This window comes from Chinchilla lanigera, unplaced genomic scaffold, assembly GCF_000276665.1.
Source record: "Chinchilla lanigera isolate Chin_1 unplaced genomic scaffold, ChiLan1.0 scaffold00001, whole genome shotgun sequence".
In the NCBI taxonomy this organism is placed as follows: Eukaryota; Metazoa; Chordata; class Mammalia; order Rodentia; family Chinchillidae; genus Chinchilla; species Chinchilla lanigera.
The window spans coordinates 34869911-34892651 of record NW_004955402.1 but is presented as its reverse complement, the minus strand read 5'-3'; the positions used below and the strand labels follow the sequence as shown (position 1 = coordinate 34892651).

Below are 22741 nucleotides of genomic sequence, written 5' to 3'. Positions count from 1 at the left end.
GATTTTTTAAGGTTTGATTTCAGTCTAAACAAATACACATCATAACCTACAGCCACCATAATGTCTGTGGCCACATAAAAGGTGCCAGTTCTATAAAATGGAAGCTGCCTAGTTTTGATCTTTGCATATAACTGGAAAATGTCCAAATTAAAATAGTATCAAAGTAATGTGATATCAATTGCCCTGATAGGACTTTTAACAAATAATGGTACAAATAGCCATGATAATGGTAGATACTGACAGTTTCCTCAGATTGACAAATGATAAGCATAAATGTGCTTCTGAAAATGTTTTAAGAACAAAATCTAGATTGAAGCCTTCTGAGCTTTTCAAAGGTATATGTTAATGACTGGTGAATCAGACATAATGGTATAGTTGACCTCCAGACCAAACATTGTCAAAATTGATTTCTGAAGCAAAATTCAGAGACACAGTCCATAATTGCACAATTCTTTTGTGTAGTCTTAGATTTATGGAAGATTGAAGCTAAAAATGTTATCCCAGATGTCAGGTGGTAGTAGTTTCAGGTGGCAGTCCATTCACTTACCAAGTCCAGCAAAACTTTGCAAAACAAAAAAAAGTATATATACTAAATATGAAAAGATAATAACTTGTTTTATTTAAAGATGTAAGACTAAACAAGTCAGAGTGAAGCTGTTCATCTCTTAAAGCACTACCCCCCCCATAAGAAAGAGCATTATGTAATGTACTACTAATTCCAGACACCCAAGATACATAAGGAGCTAAACAGACTTTGGTTTTTTGACTCTATTTGCTTTAAAAAAAAGCCTTTAAAAAATAATTTTAACATGGTCATTAATTTATTCTAAGATCTGTGGGTTTCGTTTTGTTGGAGGGTTTTTGTTTTGTTTGGGGCTTTTTTTTTTGTTTTGAGAGACTAAAATGGCTTAGGCCAATTTCCCCTTCTAATGTATCTTTACTGTAAAATATTTTTAAAAGATGATTCAGTAATAATATAATAGACCTAGATGTTTACTGGCTGCTTTTAGATTTTTTAAGGGTTTTTTTGACTGTTGAAAAGCAATCATTCGATAGAAAGTCCTACATATTTTTCCATCCGTTTTTTAATATCTTCCCCATATTTAATAACATAGTGTTCCTATGACAGGAACAGATGGTTCGCAAATCAGTCAAGAACAGCCTGCATATTACATCAAGAAGATAAGAGTGCTGCATACGTCAGAAGTAGAATAACCCTACCACCACCACCAGTGCCGCCTTGTACTCAGCCGCCCAACCTAGAAAGCTCCTGGAGACATGGGCCTGACCAGTAATGTCTTGTGCCTGTGCAGCTCAGTGCCCTTGGTCATTCTCTCACCTGCTAGAGCCAGAACAAGGCCCAGGTCCTGCTAACAGTCATGTCCAAATAAACTGTCATCAGATCATCTCTGTGTCCACATTAAAGATCCTGGCTTCTCTTGGGTGTCCCACAGCACCGCCTTCCCTTCCGTCTCAGTTACAGTTACACAGTTACTGATATCCATGACACACACCTTTCATCTCACAAGCTGACTTTGGAAAGCCAGTTGAAAGCAACTGAGTTTGTGGCTACCTCTTCCCATTAAAGTTGTTCATGAGGTGTAATTTGCTCTTTGATGCACTTTAGTTTGAAACTGATTCTCACACGCAAAGACTGTCCTTACCTTTCAGGATAACCAAAAATGCCTTGTTATTGGAGGGATAAGCAGTTTTGACAAGCAGCAACTCCACAAATACAATGGCTTACAGTCCTTTCATCCTGTCTTAGATCATCATTCCCCCTATCCCTTCTCCATCTCTTTGCTGCTCTGCTGTCATGGTTCGTCACTAGATGCCAAAGGCGATTAGAGTAAATGGTGCTGGGGGGTGGGGGTTACTCTTCTACTTAGCCTAAGAAACGGCAGATTTAGGTTTCTTCAAGGCCTTTCACTGGAAATGTATTTAATTGATAGATGAGCAACAATAAAGAAGTATAGTAATGGATTACATATTGCTTCGGTCTGCCCTATTTAACATGGAGGCTGAAAAAAGTATTTTTAAAGAACTTTAATAATCTTTTGCTCACATTTTTGTTCTTTGTCATTTTAAAGTCAGTTCAACCCAGACACTTTTTAGTTTTATGAAATCTGTAGTGACTTAATTTAAATAACATGAAGGTTTGAACTCTGCACTAGATGTTAATATTTAAAAATCTAGTTTGACACTTTTCTCACTATGTGCCTTTAGCAGTTACTGAGATAACTGATTTATCAATTGTTTGTCTGAAATAAGTTGCTGTCAGCAGAATTTCAATGCTCGCTGTAATATGGTAGACTTTTGATTTTTAACAGGCGTTTTAAAGATTATTTAAGAATCAAATATTTATAGATCAATTTGTCTTAAGTATTATATGGGACCTGTTTACCTGTAGTACACGGGAATCAGTTGTCACTGAAGCTGATAAGCATGGATTTTCCTGTGCCATGGGAGAGGCAGTTAGAGTGGTGGCACTGTGGCGTACCTGGGAAGACAATAAAACTCAAAGGTAAACTCTTCCTCCCTGCCCCCATCCATGGAGCATGTCAAGAAGAGTTGCCTTCCTTGATTTTTTCCCAATATAAATTTTAAGACTTTTATAAAAAAAAAAAAAAAACTAGCTTAGAAAATTTAGGAAAATGTTCTATCATTAATTCATCAAATATTTACTGAGAGTCTTAATAAATACATAAATACCAAATAAAATCCATTTCCTTTGCATAAATTAAATTTTCAAACACCTGACCTAATTCTAAGGCAGCAAGAGCATCCTAAGTTGAAGCGCTTAGGTAATGGCTACATGATTAAATAGTTACTAAAAGGTGACAGCATGGGGCAGGACCCTTTCATTCCTCCTCACAGAATATTTGCAGTCAGTTTCTAAAATTTGCTGCATGAGCCAAATAACCATAATTTAACTTTTGTATACATTGGTGCCATAATTAGAGGATTTAGGAAGCATATAAAGTTAGAACTAAATGCCACTAGCAAACATAGGATGGGGTTTTTCTTTTTAAAAAAGGCATTCGATACTAAAGATGATTTTTCCTAAAGAAAAATTTCTAGTTCTAATAAAACCAATCAGATGAAATTAAGTCACTTACTAAGGAGACATAACAACAGAATAATCCAGATTTGTGTAGAATATTCCACCATCAACTGATGTTTAGATGAAGGGACTGCCTCTCAAAGGAGTTCACAACATATTCAGGGGTAAATTTACCATTATAGAATAAATACTGCTGATACAAATATTTTTCCATTTTGGACAAATCTGTAAACTACATACACTTTTGTTTATAGAAAAATACTTGTACTAGTCACTATAATATTCATCTGTGAATAAATATTTGTGGAAATAAATACTTTTGAATAAAGTGGTGTGCCAAATCTAAGAATTTAAAACTGTAGCTACACATTGACTACAAAGTATTTTTTATTTTAATCCATGTTTGCAGTACAATAATGATTATACTCATTGTGGAGATGCTTTGAGAGACTTCATTCTGGGGCCTATATGCAAAGATGCAACACGATTGTTTAAAACTAGGACAATGTTCAGGAGCTGGTTTCACACGAGCTACGCCTGGGTGGTATCAGAAACTGGCCTAGTGCTCCCAGCACATGATGGTCTGAAATTTGGGGCTGGGGTAGAACTTGCCCTCTAACAAGATTTATTGAGCAATTACTTTGAAGCAACAAAATTTAGGGCCGTTTGAGTATAGGAAAAGACTAGCAGGTCAACTAAACACTACATACAGTCCAGAAGCAGATATATAACATAGGATATGGTGAAGATGGCATTAAAGCTTAGTGGGGAAATGTTCACAAGAGCTGTGAGCTGTGTGCCAGAAAAATTGACAAATAAAAAATGGAGGGCTGGGGATATAGCTCAGTGCCTGGCAAGTGCAAGGTCCTGAGTTTGATTCCCAGTACCAAAAAAATTATTTTTTAAAAAATTGAGAAATAAACCATGAAACAACACAGATGCATTTCTCAGACCATTGACTGCATATAGAGATGTCTCATCAAAGATTCCCCTACTTTCTGAAAGCACCCAAGTGAGGGTGAACCCCTGCTTCTTTGGACCCTCTCCAAACCACCTAAAGGCCACATCCTAACACCTTCTTACCGAGACGCTCCAGTCCCCCAAAATTATGCCTGCATTGTGCAGTTTCCTGTGAAGAGTAAATATTTGTTGCAAGGACAATGAGCAACCCAATTTGTTCAACTATAGGTATGTTTACAGAGATGTTTGGCTGAAGATGATACAGTGGTGTCATCTTCCACTAGCAGTATTTTACAGAGTAAACTTGGACTCAAGGAATATTGGGTTTTAGCTTAAAGTTATATGATTAAATGAAGTCCCAAGGCTCTTTAAGGGTAGATACTGCAAATAACTTTCAAACAAGTACAGAAATAAATAGCTTTTAGTTCAGCTCAGTTCAGTATGTTAAGTCTACTGGAACTCACCAAGAGAGGGTAAAATTTAAAACAAAGGAATTCAGCAAATAGGTGTCTATATTACTTTTTGACTACTTTTTCTTTCCTTCACCTTGTTTGGCAACTTGAACTTTCTAAAAACTAAAAACCTAAAACATTTGTTGCAAGGACAAAGCCCCACACAAGCTAATAATTGCTTTTCAATGAACGAAAACTGAAATTCTCACCAAAGCCATCAGAGTAACAGTGAGCACATACACTACTTTCGTTACTTTTTCAGATTCATATGCTCATTTTTTAAAAAAAATTGTCCCAGTCCCTACAGACTTCACCAGCTTTCCATACTTTCTCTTATTGAGACTTCTAAAGCCACTGTTGCTTAAACTGCCATCAGTTATGAGCGTTATAGGAAGGCCGGGAAAACTGTTTAAGAATAGAAAAATTACCCAGAAAATGTGAGAGATAGGACTGAGGTCAGATAGTGCTGAAATTCTGATAAAATGTTAACACTAGGATTTACATATTTATAGGATTTGACAATAGATTTGCTAATTTCCAATCTTATGCTAACACTCCCTCCCTCCAAAAAAAGTACAGAAAGAAATAATACTGCATTTCTAAAAACAGTGAAAGCTAAATGTCTTAGAACAATTAACTTTATATCTCATGAGAGTTTCCATATCTAGGGCAAAAACTTGTAATTAATTTTGACAGCATACTGAACATTGTACAATGTACACCTACCTAAATAGCTGCACAAAAATGGAAATGACTACTTTAGAGAATAATGTTTCAAACAGTGTGTAGCTTTCTTAAAGGGCATTTTTCTTCCTAGCTTTTATTCTGAAGAAGTTAAAACCTACAGACAAGTGGTAAAAAATAAAACAATAGTCATATATTCTTCATTCAGATTCCCCAATTTGTAATATTTCACATTTGCTTTTTTTTTTTTTCTCTGTCCATTTATTTGTTTTTCTGAGGCATTTAAGAGTTAGGTGCAGACATCATAACTCTTCACCCCTAGGTATGTCAGCATGTATCTCCTAAGAACAAAGGCCAGTCTCCTACATAACTACAGTATAATTATCATAATCGGGAGAATTAATGTATTACTAACCCGTATACAAATTATGTTTACATTTCCCTAAGTGTCTCAATATTGTCCTTGAGGTTTTTCTGAATTCAAGTGTCAATGAATAGATGCCACATTAAATGTAATTGCTACATCTCACCATTCCCAGCCTTTTTTGGTTTGCACATTATTTTCAAAGCGCTTGTGTCAGTCATTTTGCAGAATGTCCCTCAATTTGAGTTTATCTTATGATTAGATTCAGGTCAGACATTTTTGAGAGAAGTTTTACATCACTGAGATTTGTCCTTAGTGCGGGGTTGCCCATGAGTTTGTCCTATTATTGGTGACATTCAGCTTGATCATTTACTTAATACCCACAAGATTTATCCACTGTAAGTTACCCTTACAGTGATACCAAGACTGCGTAAATATCCTCACATGTATTTACATGATTTAACATGTTAACTTTTCACTCAATGCATTTAGGACCCACACATTCACAGATGGTGATTTGTAGAGTAAATGAGAAATTATGATACCTTTTCTTAAATATGTGGTGGGCAAAGAGCAAATTGAATAGATAAATGTGTAGAAGAGTGTATCTATATATTATATATGTAGCTTGTTTTTACTTTTTCATAAAATAAAAAAACGGCAAAAAGTTTAAAATATATGTATTTGTGAAGCTCACCTAACTTCAGATTTGTACGTCTGGCCGCATGAAAATTTTGTCTTTAAAAGAACTGTAAATAAATACTCAACTCTAACGTGAGCTGAAGTATGTGTGTGATTAAGCACAGTATCATCTTATTTTTAAAAATACAGATTTGATCGAAGAACGGAGGGACTGATGTGAAACAGCAGGCATACGGGTGTTTACTGAACAACCCCTTCCTTTCTTCTACATACGTATTTGAAAGTTTTAACCATAGTAATTTTTTTTTAAGCAAACGTTACAAGAGTGCCACTGGAAGGTTTGAAGAGCTGACCACGGCCACCCACGACCTGTTCTCACGCAGTCCACCAGCCCCGGGCAGCCCGGCCGCCTGGAAGCCCTGGCCCGAAGGCGCGCTCCGCTCACCCCTGCCCAGGCCGCCTCCGGCTCGCCCGGCCTCAGTCTGTTGCTACAACACACTCCATCACCTGGTTCCCAGACTCAGATTGCGCAGTGGTCTAGTCATCATCGGCCAGGGCTCACCGCTACGCGGCAGGGGCCTCCCTCAACCTCCTCCTAGCCTCGCCTCCCCGGCTTGTCCCTCACCCCTATTCTCCCGCGCCAGGTCCCCCTCGCTCCACTTCGCCCGACACGTTTCATAATCCTCTCAGGCTCCAGGCAAGCAGCGCCGCCCACAGTGGTGCCTGATCATATAAGGAAAATACTGAGGGCTCACTGGGAGCCGTAAGGGGGAACCTGGAAAACCCTGTCCTACAACCCTTGCCACTTTCTTACCGCCCAAGCCGCCCCGGCTACCCAAAAACCGGCCCCTGCAAGGCGGAACTACCTAGACCCAGGCCCAACAGTTTGCGCAGCCGCGAGATTTCGCAGCCAATCCCGCCTTCCCCCTCCCGCCCCGCCCACTGCACTTCCGGTCCCCCAACCCGCCTTCGCCAGCCCCGCCTCTCTTGATTACCCCCCCAGGCGTTTGGCGTCCTATCCCACTAGTAGTGGATTATGCAGTATCCTAGGGCCGAGGATGGGGAGGGAGGGAAGAGGGGGTTGTACAAGACAAGGCTAGGATGTAATCGGGTGTTGTCTCAGGAATTCTCTAGATGTGGAAATAGCTGGAAAGTCTGAAAAACTACGATGCCCGTGTCCCCCCCGCCCCCCGGCGCGCCTGCGCCCCAGAGATGGTGGCGCTCCTGGTTCTCACGGACTGCGAAAAGGGCGCTGGCCCCCAGAGCGGGCCCGGGGCGGGGCGGGGCCGGGGGAAGAGCCTGCGGGAAGTGGGTGAAGGGGCAGGGGCGTGGCATCGCGGGGCACCAACACCCCCGATTTTAGGGCCTGGCTGAGCTAGTAGGCCCGTGAACCTCGGCTTTGCGAAAACGCGTGGTCTTCTCTACCTGTCCAAGTTGCCACCATGGCCCTGCTCCGAGGTGAGCGCGGCCCCCTCCTCGCCCCTCCGGTCGATCCCACCCCAAGCCAGCCGTCTTCTTTCGGGCTCAGTGGACAGTCAGGGGTCTTGGGAGAAGTTCAGTATCTTCGGCCCTGGGGGAGACTTGAGATTTTTTTTTGCAATAAGGAGCACGCTTGTACGATTCCAGCGACAACGATTTCTGTGTAATTTTCTGTGGACTGAGTGGGTAGAGACCAAGGTTAGCTAGTTCTGACCTTGGAGGTCGCTCCTTAGGGTAATAGTGACCCAAGGGTTCGAGCTCAACTAGCAGGGCGTCCCCAACGCACGAGAAGCCTGGGGCACAGTAGGTGTTCCTGGGAGCCCGGCGCTCTGCGGGTGGGGGCGCCGCTGGGGTGGGGTTGAGGGGGGCTGTGCTGGGGCTTCTGCCCGAAAGGCCTGTTTGAATACCACCTGCCTTCCTCCCTCTTGTCTTACTTTCATTTGAGAGACTAAAGGCAGTGCAGGAACTGCTAGAATTATTGACTTGTTTTTAAAAATTATATAATCTTCGTTTTCATGACAAGTGATCAGAGTCAATGGAAGAATATTCAGCTAGGATACATATCAAGGCCCTGAAACTGAGAAAGACTTTTTCACAGGATAGAAGAACCAAATGTTTTGATTGTCTGAAGACCAGTGGGCTCTGTGAAGAAGGTGGACTTTTGTTGTAAATCCAGTGGGAGGCAAAACAAGGATTTACAGTAGGGGAATGACACCATCTGGTTTCTGCTGTCGGATTTCCTGCAGAGTCTAGGACAATAAAAAGACCGTTGAAGGATCTATTGCTGGGGTCCAAGGCAACAGCAAAGGATGGTGTTGACTGCGTGGGGTTGATGGAGTGGGTGAAAGCGGGAGGGGAAGGATGAGTTGACAGATTTGGAGGTGCAGTTGGTAGGACAGGGTAATGAATTGGGTGTAGTGGGTAAAAGAGAGGGAAATAGAAAGAATGAATAAAAGTTTCTGACTAGTTCTTGATGCTACCACTTAAGGGGTGAGGAAAACGAGCGGAAGGTAAGTTGGAAAAGGAGATTCAGAATTCAATTGTAGGCCAAGATTTTGATGCCTGTGAAGCACTGAAGTGGAGGGTATCAGGTAAGGCATTGGTTAGGGGGATTTGGAAGTCAGAAGAGCCAAAATGGCATGTGGATAAATCAAATGCTAAGCAAGTATTCTGCCACAAAATACAGTGTGTCCAGTTTCCCACAATGTAGATTTCACTTACCAGTGCCCCTCTCAATTCAGAACATTTACTTAATAAAAGAACATGTTGTTTTTTTAGTGTGTTCAGGAAATCCAGTATTTTTAGAAGTTGCCTTTGTAATGAACTGTCCTTTAAAAAGGAAAATAATACTCTTACTAATTTCTCACGTTACTATTTTACCAATAGTTATTAGCTTTTTCCAGACTCCTTTGAACATTTTGTGAAAACAGTGGCCCAGTAAGAGGAAAAAATATATGCGAGCACCTGTATTAAAAGAAATAGGAAGTTTATAAATTTGTGATATAGTCTAATAATGTTTGAGGCGGTGGTCATATTTTTCCCCCATTTCCCTACTTTACAGTTAAGGACACTAATGTCCAGAAAGGTAAAGTGGATCGCCTGCAATAACATAGGTAGGTAGTGGCTACGACTAGAACTCAAGCTTTTGAGCTTCAAAAAGTGATTGTTATAGACTAGTTAGAGTGCACTAAGGATAAGGCAGTTTTCTCACAAGTTGCATATGAAGTGCTTACCAGGAAGAAAGCAAGACACCGGACTGATTACTGTTAAGGAAAATAACACATTTGAATGGGATCATATTTAACATTGAGAATTGTCATTAGCTGATCAGATTTCAGTCAAGAGCCAATACCCCAGATTTTTCTTAGCACCAATCCCACTGCTTGGTGGGAGATTCTCACCCAACAAATACACTATTAGGTCTACTACTCCTTAGATTTATTGGGAAAGTTTCTGCAACCTCCCAAAGCAAGCAGTGGAGGCTGCTAAATTACTGTACTCCTGAAACAGAAAAGGATACCCTAACAGTTTTCCTTAATGTGTCTTTGTTGTTTGCTACAGTTGCTCTCCAGAAATGAGTAAATGTTTAACTTGGCAATGCTGTTAGGAATGCTGGCAGTGTTGTGAGAAATGAAAGCAAAGTTCATGTTTTTCTCCTATTACTGTTTTTTCCTCTGTTGTCAAATCAGCACACCTTGCCAGGCCTCTTCCTAGAGTTTGTGTGACTTTCTGAGGTAATGTTTCTTCACTGCCATAAATTTTTGGAAATCTTTAGAATCTAAATTTTCAGAATCTTTTAAAGTTTTAGTAAACAAGATTTTAAGCAAGATTTTACTTTGGTGTTAACGAGTGTTGACAATTTAGACCTTATTGCCATATAAAGTCGATATCAGATCAAATAAATATTGGCATGGGAATGAAATAAATGGCTTTATGAAATAAGAAAAAACTTGAAATTGTCTTATCTTTGTAGCTGCATATCCTAAATTATTTTTTTAAATATACTTTATGGGGCTGGGAATATGGCTCAGTAGCATGGCGCCTGCCTGCAAGCACGAGGTCCTAAATTCAATTCCCAGTTTAAAAAAAATTAAAATTAAATATATATATATATACACTTTATAGCATTTTTTTCCATTCAGAATGATTTCATTCAATTAATGCTGAGCATCAAGGTAAAAAGCAATGACATAAATAAAGTTCTTATTTTTGTTTTTTTCTGGTATGTATTCTTTTGTAGATAGTTCATCATAAGCATCACTAACTCAGCCTCTCACAAATATTTTTTTATTATAAAATATGAGGGAGAAACTAATGAGCTTTACGGAGAAACATAAAATTATGAAGTACAATGGAAATATACAATGAGTGTTTAAATTTTTAAAACATTTATTACAGTAAAAGATATATTGACATTAATTCCCCTGCAGGATATTCCACCTTACTTCAAACACACTGAAAAAAAATGACATATTACATACATGGAGATGATTCAGATATTCAAATGAACATACAATATGTCATTTTTTCAGGATGCATTTAAGATTTTTATCATCTTTGGATTTTACAAGTTTCACAATGATGTGCCAAGGTATAAGAGCATGTGTAGTGTTTATTCTATTTGCATTCACTATGCATGGATCTATAAATTTTTACCTTATCAAATTTGTAGAATTTTCATTTATTATTTCTTCAAATTATTTTTTTTCCTACTCTCCTATGATAGCATAAGTGCTCCACCCATATTTTTTCCCCAACTTTTTCTCTTTTTTTTTTTTTCAGACATACTAGAGATAGAACCAAGGAGCACAGACTTTTATCCACTGAGCAGCATCCAAGCTTTTTTTTTTTTTTTTCTGATACCATCTTGCTAATTTTTTCTGGTGAAAATAGAACTTGTGATTCTCCTGCTTCAGCCTCCCTCAGTGCTGGGATTATGGGTGTGTGCCACCATTACTGGCTTCCCTTTTTAATTAATAAACTGTTTGGGGGCCAATTTTAGGTTTATAGAAAAATTGAGCATAAAGCACAAGGCATTATCTTACGTACCCTCACACCACCCTCACTTCCCATATTATAAATATCTAGCACTCATATGGTAGGTTTGTTACAGTTGATGAGCTGATATTAATATATTAACTGGTCATAGTTTACATCAGGATTCACTCTGTGTTGTATAGTTGTATGAATTTTGATAAATATATAAATAACATGTATCAACATTACAGCATCTTGAAAAGTAATTACATTGCCCTAGAAGTCACCTGTGCTTCCCCAATTGACTCCTGCCTCTGAACCTGTGGCAAGCACTCATCTTTTTATTGTCTCTATAACTGTACCTTTTCCAGATATATAGTAAGAATCATACAATATATAGCTTTTCAGATTGACATCCTTCATTTAAGAGTATGCATTTAAGATTACTTTTTTATGACTTGATAACTTATTTCTTTTTATCACTGAATAGTATTCCATTCACTGCTGGTATGTACCCCAGTTTGTTTATCCATTCACCTATCAAAGAACATCTTAGTTGCTTCAAGTTTTGGCAGTTAAAAGTAAACATTCTTGTATAGATTTTAGGTTATTTGAGTAAATACAAAGGAATACATTGGTGAATCACATGGCTAGAGTATGTTTAGTTTTAAAAGAGACTGCCTGTCTTCCAAAGGGGTTGTCCTGCACTGCTTTGCCTCTCCAGCAGCAGTGAGTTCCTGATGCTCCACCTCCACACCAGCATTTGATGTTGTCAGTGTTTGAGATTTTAGTCAATGAAATAATTGTGTAGTGGTAGCTTATTATTATAATTTGCAATTCTCTAATATGAAGTTATGCATCTTTTCATATGGTTACTTCCTGTCTGTATAACTTCTTTGATAAGGTATCTGTTCATATCTTTAGCACAATTTTAAATTGACATTGTTTTCTTTTTTGTTTTTCTTATTGTTGAGCTTTAAGAGCTCTTTTTATATTTTTGGATACCAGTCCTTTGCTAGATAAGCCTTTTCCAGATATTTCTTGCAGACTGTGGTTTGTCCTTTTAAGCATTTAACTTTTGAAGAGCAGAAGTTTTAATTTGAATGAAGTTCCATTTAACAAGTTTTTCTTTTGTGGATAGTGCTTATGATGTTATATCTAAAAAATTATCAAACACGTAGGTAGATTTTTGTCTCCTATTTATCTTTTATAAGTTCTGTTTCACATTTTTAAGTATATGATCCATTTTTAATTTTTGTGAGAAGTGTACAATCTATATCTAGATTGATGTTTTTAAATATAGATATCGCCATGTGTAGTGGCTCACACCTGTAATTCCAACACTCAGGAGGCCGAGGCAGGAGAATCCTGTGAGTACAAGGCCAGCCTGGGCTACATAAGTGAGTTCAAGGCCAGCCTGCATTATATAGTGAGACTCTGTCTCAAAAAAAAAAACAAAAAACAACAACAAACAAAACTGAGTGCAGATAGCTAGTTTTTCCAGCACCATTTGGGACTGTCACTTCTGCAGTGCATTGCCTATCTTCCTTTGTCAAAATTTGTGATTCTACCCATGCTTTACTTTGTTTTGTTTTTGGTCTCTTTTCTCCCTCTTCTTCAGATTGGATAATCTGTTTATTAGTCTTCAAAGTCACTGACTCTTTCTCCTTTAATTTTCATTGTGTTAAACTTCCCCAATGAGTTCTTTATTATTTTTTTTAAGTTTTGTAATGGGTGTTTTTTTAGTTTCTACTTCTTCACTGAGATATCCTTTCTTTTATTATGAGTATATTTTCTTTTATGTCTTAGAGCATGCATATAGTAGATAGCTGGTTTTTTTCTTCCTTGTCTGATAATTATATCATTGGGATCTTGGGATTGGTCTCTGACTTTTTTTTTCTTATAAGAGCCACATTTTCTAGTTTCTTTATATGTGTATTAATTTTTCATTGTATTATGGACATAGCAGATTGAACATTTTAGAAACTGAATTCTGTTTTGTTTTTTAGAAGACTATTGACTTACTGACTGCATAGGCCTTTATTTTTTACAAGCAGCTATTCTGGCTGAGATTTTAGTCACTGAAATAATTGTGTAGCGGTAGCTCATCATTATAATTTGCAATTCTCTAATATAATGTGAAGTTATACATCCTTTCATATGTCTTTCCCTATGGTAGGCAACAGCTCAAATTCAAGGTCAGTGTTTTAAATTGGACTGAGATATTTGTAATCTGATCCACACATGCATGGTTCAAGTGTCAGATATTTGGGCAGTTTTAATGTAAAATTTATACTCTTTCTCTTTGGTGCTCCTCTTTTCAGATTCTCATCACTTTCCAATGGCTATAGTTACCATGGACCTTGCTCTCTGATTCTTAAAGCCACTATGTCTGTATTTCAAAGTTCTAGTCCATCCATGGCAGCATGGACTGCTAGCTAGCTTTCAATAAATAAATGGGATATTCATTCAGTATTGTTTCCTTCTTCCAGGTGTCAGTTGTTCTTCATACCTGCCTATTCTTGTTCATTTCTAGGGCCTTCACATAGTTTTTCTTTAATTATTGTGTGGAGTTTTTCATGGTTGTGTGTGATCAAATCAGAGCATATTCACCCATGACCAAAAGTAGAATTAATGAAATTAGGAAGAAGACATGGAAAGGGTAAAGAAAAATGAAGCAGAAGACTGTTATAAAAATAGACTGTGACTATTAACTGAAAATTGTTCTTTACAATAAGGCTTCACAGTAAGATTATTTAAAGCATGTTAAGAGGTACTGACTGATCTGTGCCATGTTTACAAATCTCTTCTTGCATTAGGTGTGTTTGTTGTTGCTGCTAAACGAACGCCCTTTGGAGCTTATGGAGGTCTACTGAAAGACTACAGTGCTATTGATTTAAATGAGTTTGCTGCCAGGGCTGCTCTGTCTGCTGGCAAAGTCCCACCTGAAACCATTGACAGTGTCATTGTAGGCAATGTCATGCAGGTTAGTAGGGCTGGGGGTGGTGTTCACTTCTGTTGCTTACCATGATCATTTTCTAAAAATAATTTCTTTGCTGTGTCACATGATGAATAAATTAATAGTTACAAATTCATGAAATCTGTAATTTGAGTAATCCTTTGACTCCAGAATTGATGTGTCAAAGCAACATATATTCTGGAAATTGGGGATATCTGACTGGGGATGAATTTTAGTGCTTCTTATAAAGCAGACTGACCTCTTGGACTTGTGTGATACTAATTTGTTTTCTCTGGATGCCACTGAAGGAATTGTTACCTGGCTTTCCATCACTGTTACAAAATACCTGAGCTAATCAATTTAAAATGAGGAAAGGTTTATTTTGGCTTATGGTTTCAGAGGTGTCAGTCCATATCCCTGTTGGCTATGGGCCTGTAGCCATGAATACATCATGACAGGAGTTGTGTGTGGAAAAGGGCTGTTCTCATTGCGGCAAGAAGCAAAGAGACACAGGAAAGGGAATGCCCCTAGTAACCTAACTTCCTCCCACTAGACCTCCCTTCCTAAAGATTCCACCATCTCCCAGTAGTGCAATGGGCTGGGCTCCAAGCAACACCTGGGCCTTTGAGGGACATTCCAGATCCAAACTATAGCAGGAGGGTGTCAGTCCTACACAATACAACATACCTTCCGTACCTTTTCATACTTTAGGAGCTTGGTCACTGTTTGTTGTAGGAAACAAGGAGCTCCCTTACCCTCTATTTTGCTATGTGTGGTATACAAAATAGATTCTTTGAAAGTATACAAACATTGGTTGCTTAACAGAGGCCATTTTAAGGTGCTGTGGGAGTATATTAACTACCCAAAGTGAAACAAAAGGAGGTTATAATGTAATGTGAAGATATGATGTATATTTTTCAAAAGATGTCAGTGAGGTGAATCACCACTAAAGAGAAGAGAACTACAATGGATACGGAAAAGCTCTGGATCTTAAATTTGAACTTTATTCTGTCCGTCCTGCCATTGGGTGTCTTCACATCCTGAAAAGCAATACTTTTTTCATTTTTTTTTTGCAATTATGTCTATTGAACCTAAAATATTTTCATAAAGATTTCTTTTTTTGAGGCAGAGTCTTGCTATGTTTCCCATGCTGACTTTGAACTCTTAATCCTTCTGCCTCAGCCATTACAGGTACTTGCCACGAGGCCTAGCTGAGAATTCTTTATATTAGTTCAACTTTGCACCTCTTTCTTTTTTTGATTGGGGAAACTTTTGCCTCTGACCTAAAAAAGCATTAGAATAAATCAAATAGAAAAATGATACTCTAGTTTTTTTGTTTTTCCTAGAATTTATTTTAAAGGGGCTTTATTTCTTCCAAAGTCCTAGTTTTCCACAACAGAGATTCTCTTGAAGTTTATTACAAAGTCACGCTAAATAGTATCAGTTTCCTTGTGTCTGTGCTTCTTTCTACAGTTTTTCTTGCATTAAGTTTTATGACAGGCCAAGATAAAGTTTCTTGATAAGGATGTTATGTTTTTAATAGGTAAATATTTGGAGTTAGGATTTTATGTATAGAAGAAAACAGAATGGGTGTAAAATACTATTTGACAAATATCTCAAACGTGTTTTTCTAAGCAAGTTAAATATTATTTGATGTCACTTAGAATAAAAGAATTTTTTTCCCCCCTTAGGAAACAATGAAATCCAGTCTAGATTCTTTTTACTTCTTTTATTGACTAATTGATCTTTCTAAAATCTTGGATATGGAATAGAAGTGACAAGAAATTACTTAAGCCTATCTTATTCCTGATGTTAGGGGAAAAGCATCAAGTATGTTATCACTGTTAAGTGTGATAATATTCTCTGAACCATTTACCAATCTGTACATGTACATGTATTATAAGATTTGTAATTACAAGACAGACCTTAAGATAATAACCACTGACCAAGAAGTTTTAAATAACATTAATTTATAAAATAAGATGATTTCATCTCTGTCAAGGAGTGAAACAGTCAGTAGATTAATGGATGTTTTATTGAGCTCTTCCAATTTTGATCTGCATTCAAAACCTCTAACTTATAAATATACGAAATGTGTTGTCTTATTTTGAAAAACTTGAAGCCTTTGCAAAAGTTAAAAGAATTGTCCAGTAAGTACCCGAAGACTTTTTACCTGAGTGGACCAAGTCTTCAAATTTTGTCAGATTTGTCTTCTCTTTACAGTAACATTACATTTTCTTTCTTTTTTTAAAGTCATTTCATCTCCTCTACTCAAAGTATTGTCCTTGGACTAGCAACAAAAATGATTAGAAATGCAAAATCTGAGGCAACTATTGATTCAGAACTATAAGGAGATGCCAGAAATGCATTTCAGGTGTGGGATGCAGTGATTTAGTCCCTCTGCTACCTCTCCTGATCATTTGTTCATCTCTCCTCTTTACTCTCGAGTCTGCACTCGCCAGTCTGTTTCATGGTGTGGAATTATGCAAGATGCATTTAAAAGTAACTACTGCCTAGGCTCTGCCTTCCACCTTTCTGGTTTAGTTGGTTTGGTCAGGAGCTTAAGCACAAGTATGTGAATAAAGCTTCTGTAGTTATCCCAGTCTACAGTCAAGGTTGAGGACCCCAGCCTAGATGCTACCGTTAGTTTTGAGATGGCCACTTCCCTTCTTAAACAGCTCTAACTGTTACAAGTTTTTGTCTTATATTACAGACTTAATATAAGGATTTGTCAAGTAGTAAGCATGCTTACTGTCTTAGTTACTTTCTCCTCACGAGACATAATACCTAACACTGACAAATTAAAGGAGTAAAGGTTTATTTTGGTTCACAGCTGTAGAGATTTCAGTCCGTAGTTGGCTGCCTCCAAGGCAGAGGGGAATGTCAGAAGGGAAAAGCTCATAGCATTGGCAGGCAGGAAGCAGAACGAGGGATCAAGGAAGGAGAGAAACAGACCCTTATAAGGCACACCTCAGTGACCCATCTCCTCCAGCCTGGCTTCACCTCCTAAATCACATTTAGCTGTAAACTCGTTAGTGGACTAATCCACTGATGAGTATCATGCACCCATGATCCAAACACTACCCCAAAGCCCTACCTATGAGCTCATGAGGCTTTGGGAGGACATCAGATACAAACCATAACACTTAGTATATCTAATATCCAATTGACCATAGTTGTGTTGACAGAGATCTGACCAGAAACCTGAATCTGAACCCTCACCATCTGGATTTGTTCACCTACTCTCCTATCGAGAGTACGAGAGAATCTGATAAAATGGAAAGATGACTTCATTCACAATTTGGTCAAATAGGAGGGCAAGCTAGTATGTCTTGTTCAAATGCACAGAAGCACTTTCATTTATGGGAGAGTTAGAACAAAAGCCAAGAAATACATATACGTAAATTCAGTCAGGCTTTGGACATTTTGAAGTCCAGAAGAATGTTCTGCTTCTGTTGAAATTTCCTTGGCACCATGGCTGTCACGAGGGACACTGGACAAATAACGTAACTTTTAAAATTCTAAATTTTCAAGTTCTATTTCAACTTCTCAGTGTCAGTCCCACATTACAAAATTTTTAATATCACACTTAAAATGGTTAAGATGGTAAGGATTATGTGATAGGTATTTTATCACAATAAAAAATGCAAAAAACACAGTTGGCCAAATGAGGTCTCTACTCAATTTATAGGCACATATTATATAAAATGTGCCATATTTACATGGATTGTGTCCTACTTCAAAGCTTTATAGTTTATCATATGTGATTGATTGCTGACATTTCCATGTCTTTTTTTTTTTTTTTTTTGTTACTGGGAATCAAACTCACGACCTCACACTTGCCAGGCAGGCGCTGTGCTGCTGGGCTAAATCCCCAGCCTGCTTCCATGTCTTTTGTACTTTTTAATGGTTAAATGAAAGTCTTTATTAACAAAGGCCATTTTAATTCTTGTAAGTTCATCTTAATGTTAAATAGGATAAGCTGTTAATAGCTGTAATTCAACATTTTATTTCAGTTTAGTCCTTGTCAGTGAACTTGCTATGAACTAGTTCATATTTTAATAGAAGCCATGAATCATCAGGTATTTACATAGGTGTAGTTATCTTGGAAAATGAAAATTTATAGATGTTTTATCATTAGGTCAGAGTAAAAATCAAATGAAGGATATAATAAAGATGGGTTTAAAAATAATTTATCATTAGGCATTATACCTTTTTTAGAACAAGTATAAGTTACAAAAATTATACAGGTCACTTTTTGTCAAATATTAACATGTATTTAGCAATTTTTTTTAGGTATAATAGTATTTGAATTGTAAAAGCCATCTCTGGTTACAAAAAAAAAATCAAAAGTCTTATTGGAATTTAGCATAATTTACAAATGTCTGAAGAGTTCTTAAGCCACATCATATTTTAAGTAGAAAAACACTAATTTTATTTTATCTTTTTTAGAAGGGTACTGGGAATCGAACGCAAGACTTTGCTCTTGCCAGGCAGGCATTGTGCCACTGAGCTATATCCCTGGTGTAATTTTATTTTATTTTATTTTTATTTTGAAAAGAAAAGAACAAAAACAAAATAACAAAAGAAAGACATAAACAACACAGCACAAAAACAATAAAAATGATACAGAATTTCAAAACAAGGTGACAAGAAATTAAGAATGGTTGTTGTATTGTATATTGTTATCTTCAAAGTAGTTGCTCAGATAACCAGATATAGGCACCTAAGATTGATCAAACAATTAAACATTAATTGTTCCTTTCAATAAACCAATAGAAATTAATAGTACCATTATCTTAGCTATCTTGGAAAAACATTAATTTTAAAAGTTTGGCACTGTCTCTATGGTTTATGTACATGTGTTAACTGGTCTGTATAGGAAACCCAATTAAAGTTACTCATACTAAGCACTGTAAAATAAAGGCAAAAGGTAATCACCTTTTAACAAAAATTGTGTACAGCACTTCCAAGTATCAAGGATATCATTTAGTGGTTAACTGCCTGTTAGAAAATACTGAACAAAGTAGAGTTACTGGATTGTTTTTCCCTTGCAGCCACCCCGGTACCCAAAATAAGGATTTCTGATAAGTGAAGCCTGCAGTGCAATTTCCTTAGTGTAGACCATTCCATTTCCCCCACTGTGTACTTAATTTTCTCCCCTAGCACTCCTATACCCACACCATGGCCCCATATTATTAAAAACATTAAGTACCTGGGATTTTTGCTTCAGATCAAGACATCATGTGAGTAATTCAAATGATGTACAACTCCTCATGTAAAAAAGATATTTTGTGATCACAGTTACTTCAAAAAGTAATTATATTCAAATAACCTGACATATCATGCCTTAGCAATTATGAAACCATGATTTTGACATGGCACTTTATAGGTGAACAACGTGAAATGGCAGCAGATGTGAACAGCTGTTCTTCTGTTTCAGTGTTACGTGTTCTACTTAAAAGTGTGGCAAAACTCAGGTGATGACTTTATTCTTTACATTAGCATAACCAGCCCACGGTATAGTGTGCTAAGTCATAAAGGGAGAGAATACCTTTCCTAAGTTATGAAACTTTTGGCAAACCAATACAGTACTCTAATACAATAAAACAATATTTCTGTTGGAGTCATATATTACTTTAGTGATAATTTTCACTCCAGAAATACCATTTAAGTACCGAATCAAAACACTGTGGTTTCCAGCAGAGCAAGTTATTTTATACAGATTAATATCTTTTGCAATTTTACAGTTTTTTCTAAGTGAGCTCCTTGGGCACACAGGTCTAGTTTGCAGCTGCAAGGCAACTGTGTGTGCCTAGGAGGCGGCTCTGCTTTGTCCTGGGCTTGGTCCACAGGCAGGGAAAGTGCCAGGGTCTGAAAAGCCTTAGCATTCTACCTTAGGAAGACTCACAGTCAATACCAGTTTTTCCAAAAATAGTTATATTTTTAAAAAATATAAAAAAAGTTCTATTTTCACATAAATACTGGAACCATAACAATTAGTCGTTTCAAGTCATACTCACGTCAGATGATCCCTGTGACTTAGTCCCCTACATCTTAATGTCTTGATAAAAGTCACACAGCATTACTCTAGATTCTCAAAGAAAAAGTCTACCTAAAATATAGTTGTGTTTTTTAAGTAACAAATAAATATATTGTCAGCTTGGAGAGACCTGGTGCTGTATACCAACTTTCTTTACCATTTCTCTATAAATGTTGCCACCGTCATTGGCATTCTTTTGCTTCCCCTTGCTGAAGCTGCCAGTTTTCTGTTCTCAGCATTTAACTTACATACTACCCATTCCATTGCTTCTTCACCTTTGCCAGCATTTGAAGATACCATGCTTACCATCAGTCCATCACGGTCACTGCTGAGGCTGACTCCTTTCACTGTGATTATGGCTTCCTGAGTCAAAATAGTTTTTTTCTGGGTCCTGAGGACGTGGTTTGTATGTAAGTTTCGCATCTACTGAAACCATATTTGTAAATGAAATATTAGTAGGTTTAAATTCCATTGTTTTCCATACAGTATCAACTACGGAATGTTCTTGCACATATGTTTGGTTCTTGCTGCACCAATAATAGACTTCACAATGAAAGGCAGTCCCCACTCAGTGCTGAGAAGTCTGTGGCCATGCAGCTTTCCAGAGAAACCTATATGTCTGTCCAGCACATCAGCTCTGACCACACTCGGATTCATAGGGTTTGGGTATTTTTGCATCGCAGCTGTTGTAATAGTTTCCCACAGGTGGTCAAGCACAAACTCCGAAGTCCAGATCTTCATGGCGCCAGCGGCCTGTTTGATGTTCAGGTGGCACTAGGGGGCAGTGAGGCTGTGCTTGTTCTTAATGCCTAAATTCATAGAGGAAATTATTTTTCTTGTCCCTCTCTCTGGTCCAGAGTTCTTCAGATGCTATATACATGGCAAGGCATGTTGGTTTACGAGTGGGAGTCCCAAAAGAAACCCCGGCTCTCACGGTCAATAGGCTCTGTGGCTCTGGCTTCCAGTCCATTGTGAATGGATGTCAGGTATGGGCAACATTTTATTTAATTCTCTGAACATTATGTTAACAGCTTCTAGAATAAATGCTCCACTTCAATAGAACATTTTAGCTTTTTTGCTTTTTATGGTGGCTGTTAGACAAGAGAAAATTTAACTTTTCTTGGAAAAATATTTGATATGATTGAAATAGAAGTGTCGAGTGGAATAGCTTGTCATAAAAGGACAAGTACTGTGCAATTCCACTTACACAAGGTAGTAAAGTAGTCAGATTCATGGCAACAAAGTAGCATACTAGTTTCCAGGGGCTGGGGGTGGGGAGAAAGGGAGGCTTATTTTTAATGGGTATGGAGTTTTAGTTTTGTGAGATGAAATAGCTGTAGAGATGAATGGTAAGAATGATTGTGGTGCAGCGTGAATATATTCGGTGCTACTGAACTGAATGCTTAAAAATAGTTAAAATGGTAAGTTTTATGAATATTTTACCACACTATTGTTTAAAAAGCTAATCAGGACTATCATTTTGTTCTGTGTGTTTGTGATTCTGGGAATTGAATTCAAAACCTCCCCCATGCTAGGCAAGCACTCTACCACTGAGCAACACCAGCATCCTCAGCCCCAAGCTATCATTTTTACCTCGAGTACTTCCTGTGACCACGCACTGGGCTTGATTTACATTCACTATCTAGTTCAAACTTCACAACCATCTTGTGAAGCAAGAAGATATTATATTCCCATTTTTATTGGGTAAGGAAACTAATTACTAAGGACATTAAGATTATGAATCATGGAGGCAGAATTTGAACCCAAGTCTAAGAAAACTGAATAAAGACAGTAAGATAAGGAGGAGAGTTGAAAAATTTAAGAATATCCTTGAAAATATTTTTTGTTACAAAGGAGCTTAGTAATACTGTTGATAGAAGTACAAACTAGTGTGATCTTTTCAAATGACAGTAAGGTGCATATGTGTGTTCCTTTGAGCACAGGAGTATAGTAAAATCCAATTTTATTTATAAAAGTCTTTTCCTTACAAAATGAAATACCTATATATATTGTAATGAATAGATTATATTCACATTAATATTTATAATAGTATATACATTTTCCTAGCATTAATTTTAAACTTCAGACTCAAGCATGGTGGTGCATACCTATAATTCCTGCACTCAGTTCAAGGCCAGCTAAGCTACATAATGAGTCCAGGCCAGTCTAAACTATATAGTGAGACCCTGTCTCAAAAACAAACAAAAGTTTTAAACATCAGAGGCTTGTTGACTGCATCTTTTCTGAGAAATGCAAGTAGCAGAAAGATTTAGAAGATGAAATAGCTACTTTCTTCTAAATCCCTCAGATCGACCTAGTTCGTAGAGATCTCTGGAATCCTTCAGGTGCATCCATTAATAGGATAAGGGTTTTTTTTTTGCCTTTTTATTAGGCTTGTCATTTATTATCTACTGTACATTTATGTCAGATAAAAATCTCTGCAGATTTATATTGAGTTATGAATTACTATTCTTAAACTGGGAACAGTGGTACATGCCTGTAATTCCAGCTACTTGGGAAACTGAGGCAGATCATAAATTCATGGCCAACCTGTACAATTTGGTAAGATTTTGTCTCAAAATAAACAATGAGTGAAGGCTGGGAATGTAGTTCAGTG

General features: G+C 37.4%; 1 protein-coding gene and 1 pseudogene across 2 annotated transcripts in view; one reads left to right on the top strand and one right to left on the bottom strand.

Moving 5' to 3' along the window:
* Window positions 1–7482: 7482 nt before the first annotated feature.
* Window positions 7483–22741, top strand: part of Acaa2 (acetyl-CoA acyltransferase 2) — a 27853-nt gene continuing 12594 nt past the window's right edge. The window contains exons 1-3 of one of the 2 annotated variants that reach the window (XM_005372912.2): window positions 7483–7624; window positions 13942–14108; window positions 20982–21110. In XM_005372912.2, coding sequence (XP_005372969.1) covers window positions 7609–7624; window positions 13942–14108; window positions 20982–21110 — 312 coding nt within the window. In that variant the 5' untranslated portion in view covers window positions 7483–7608. The remainder of the gene's footprint in view (window positions 7625–13941; window positions 14109–20981; window positions 21111–22741) is intronic. The other variant, XM_013510632.1, reaches the window with a different exon arrangement.
* On the bottom strand, window positions 19825–20973 carry LOC106147789 (annotated as a pseudogene).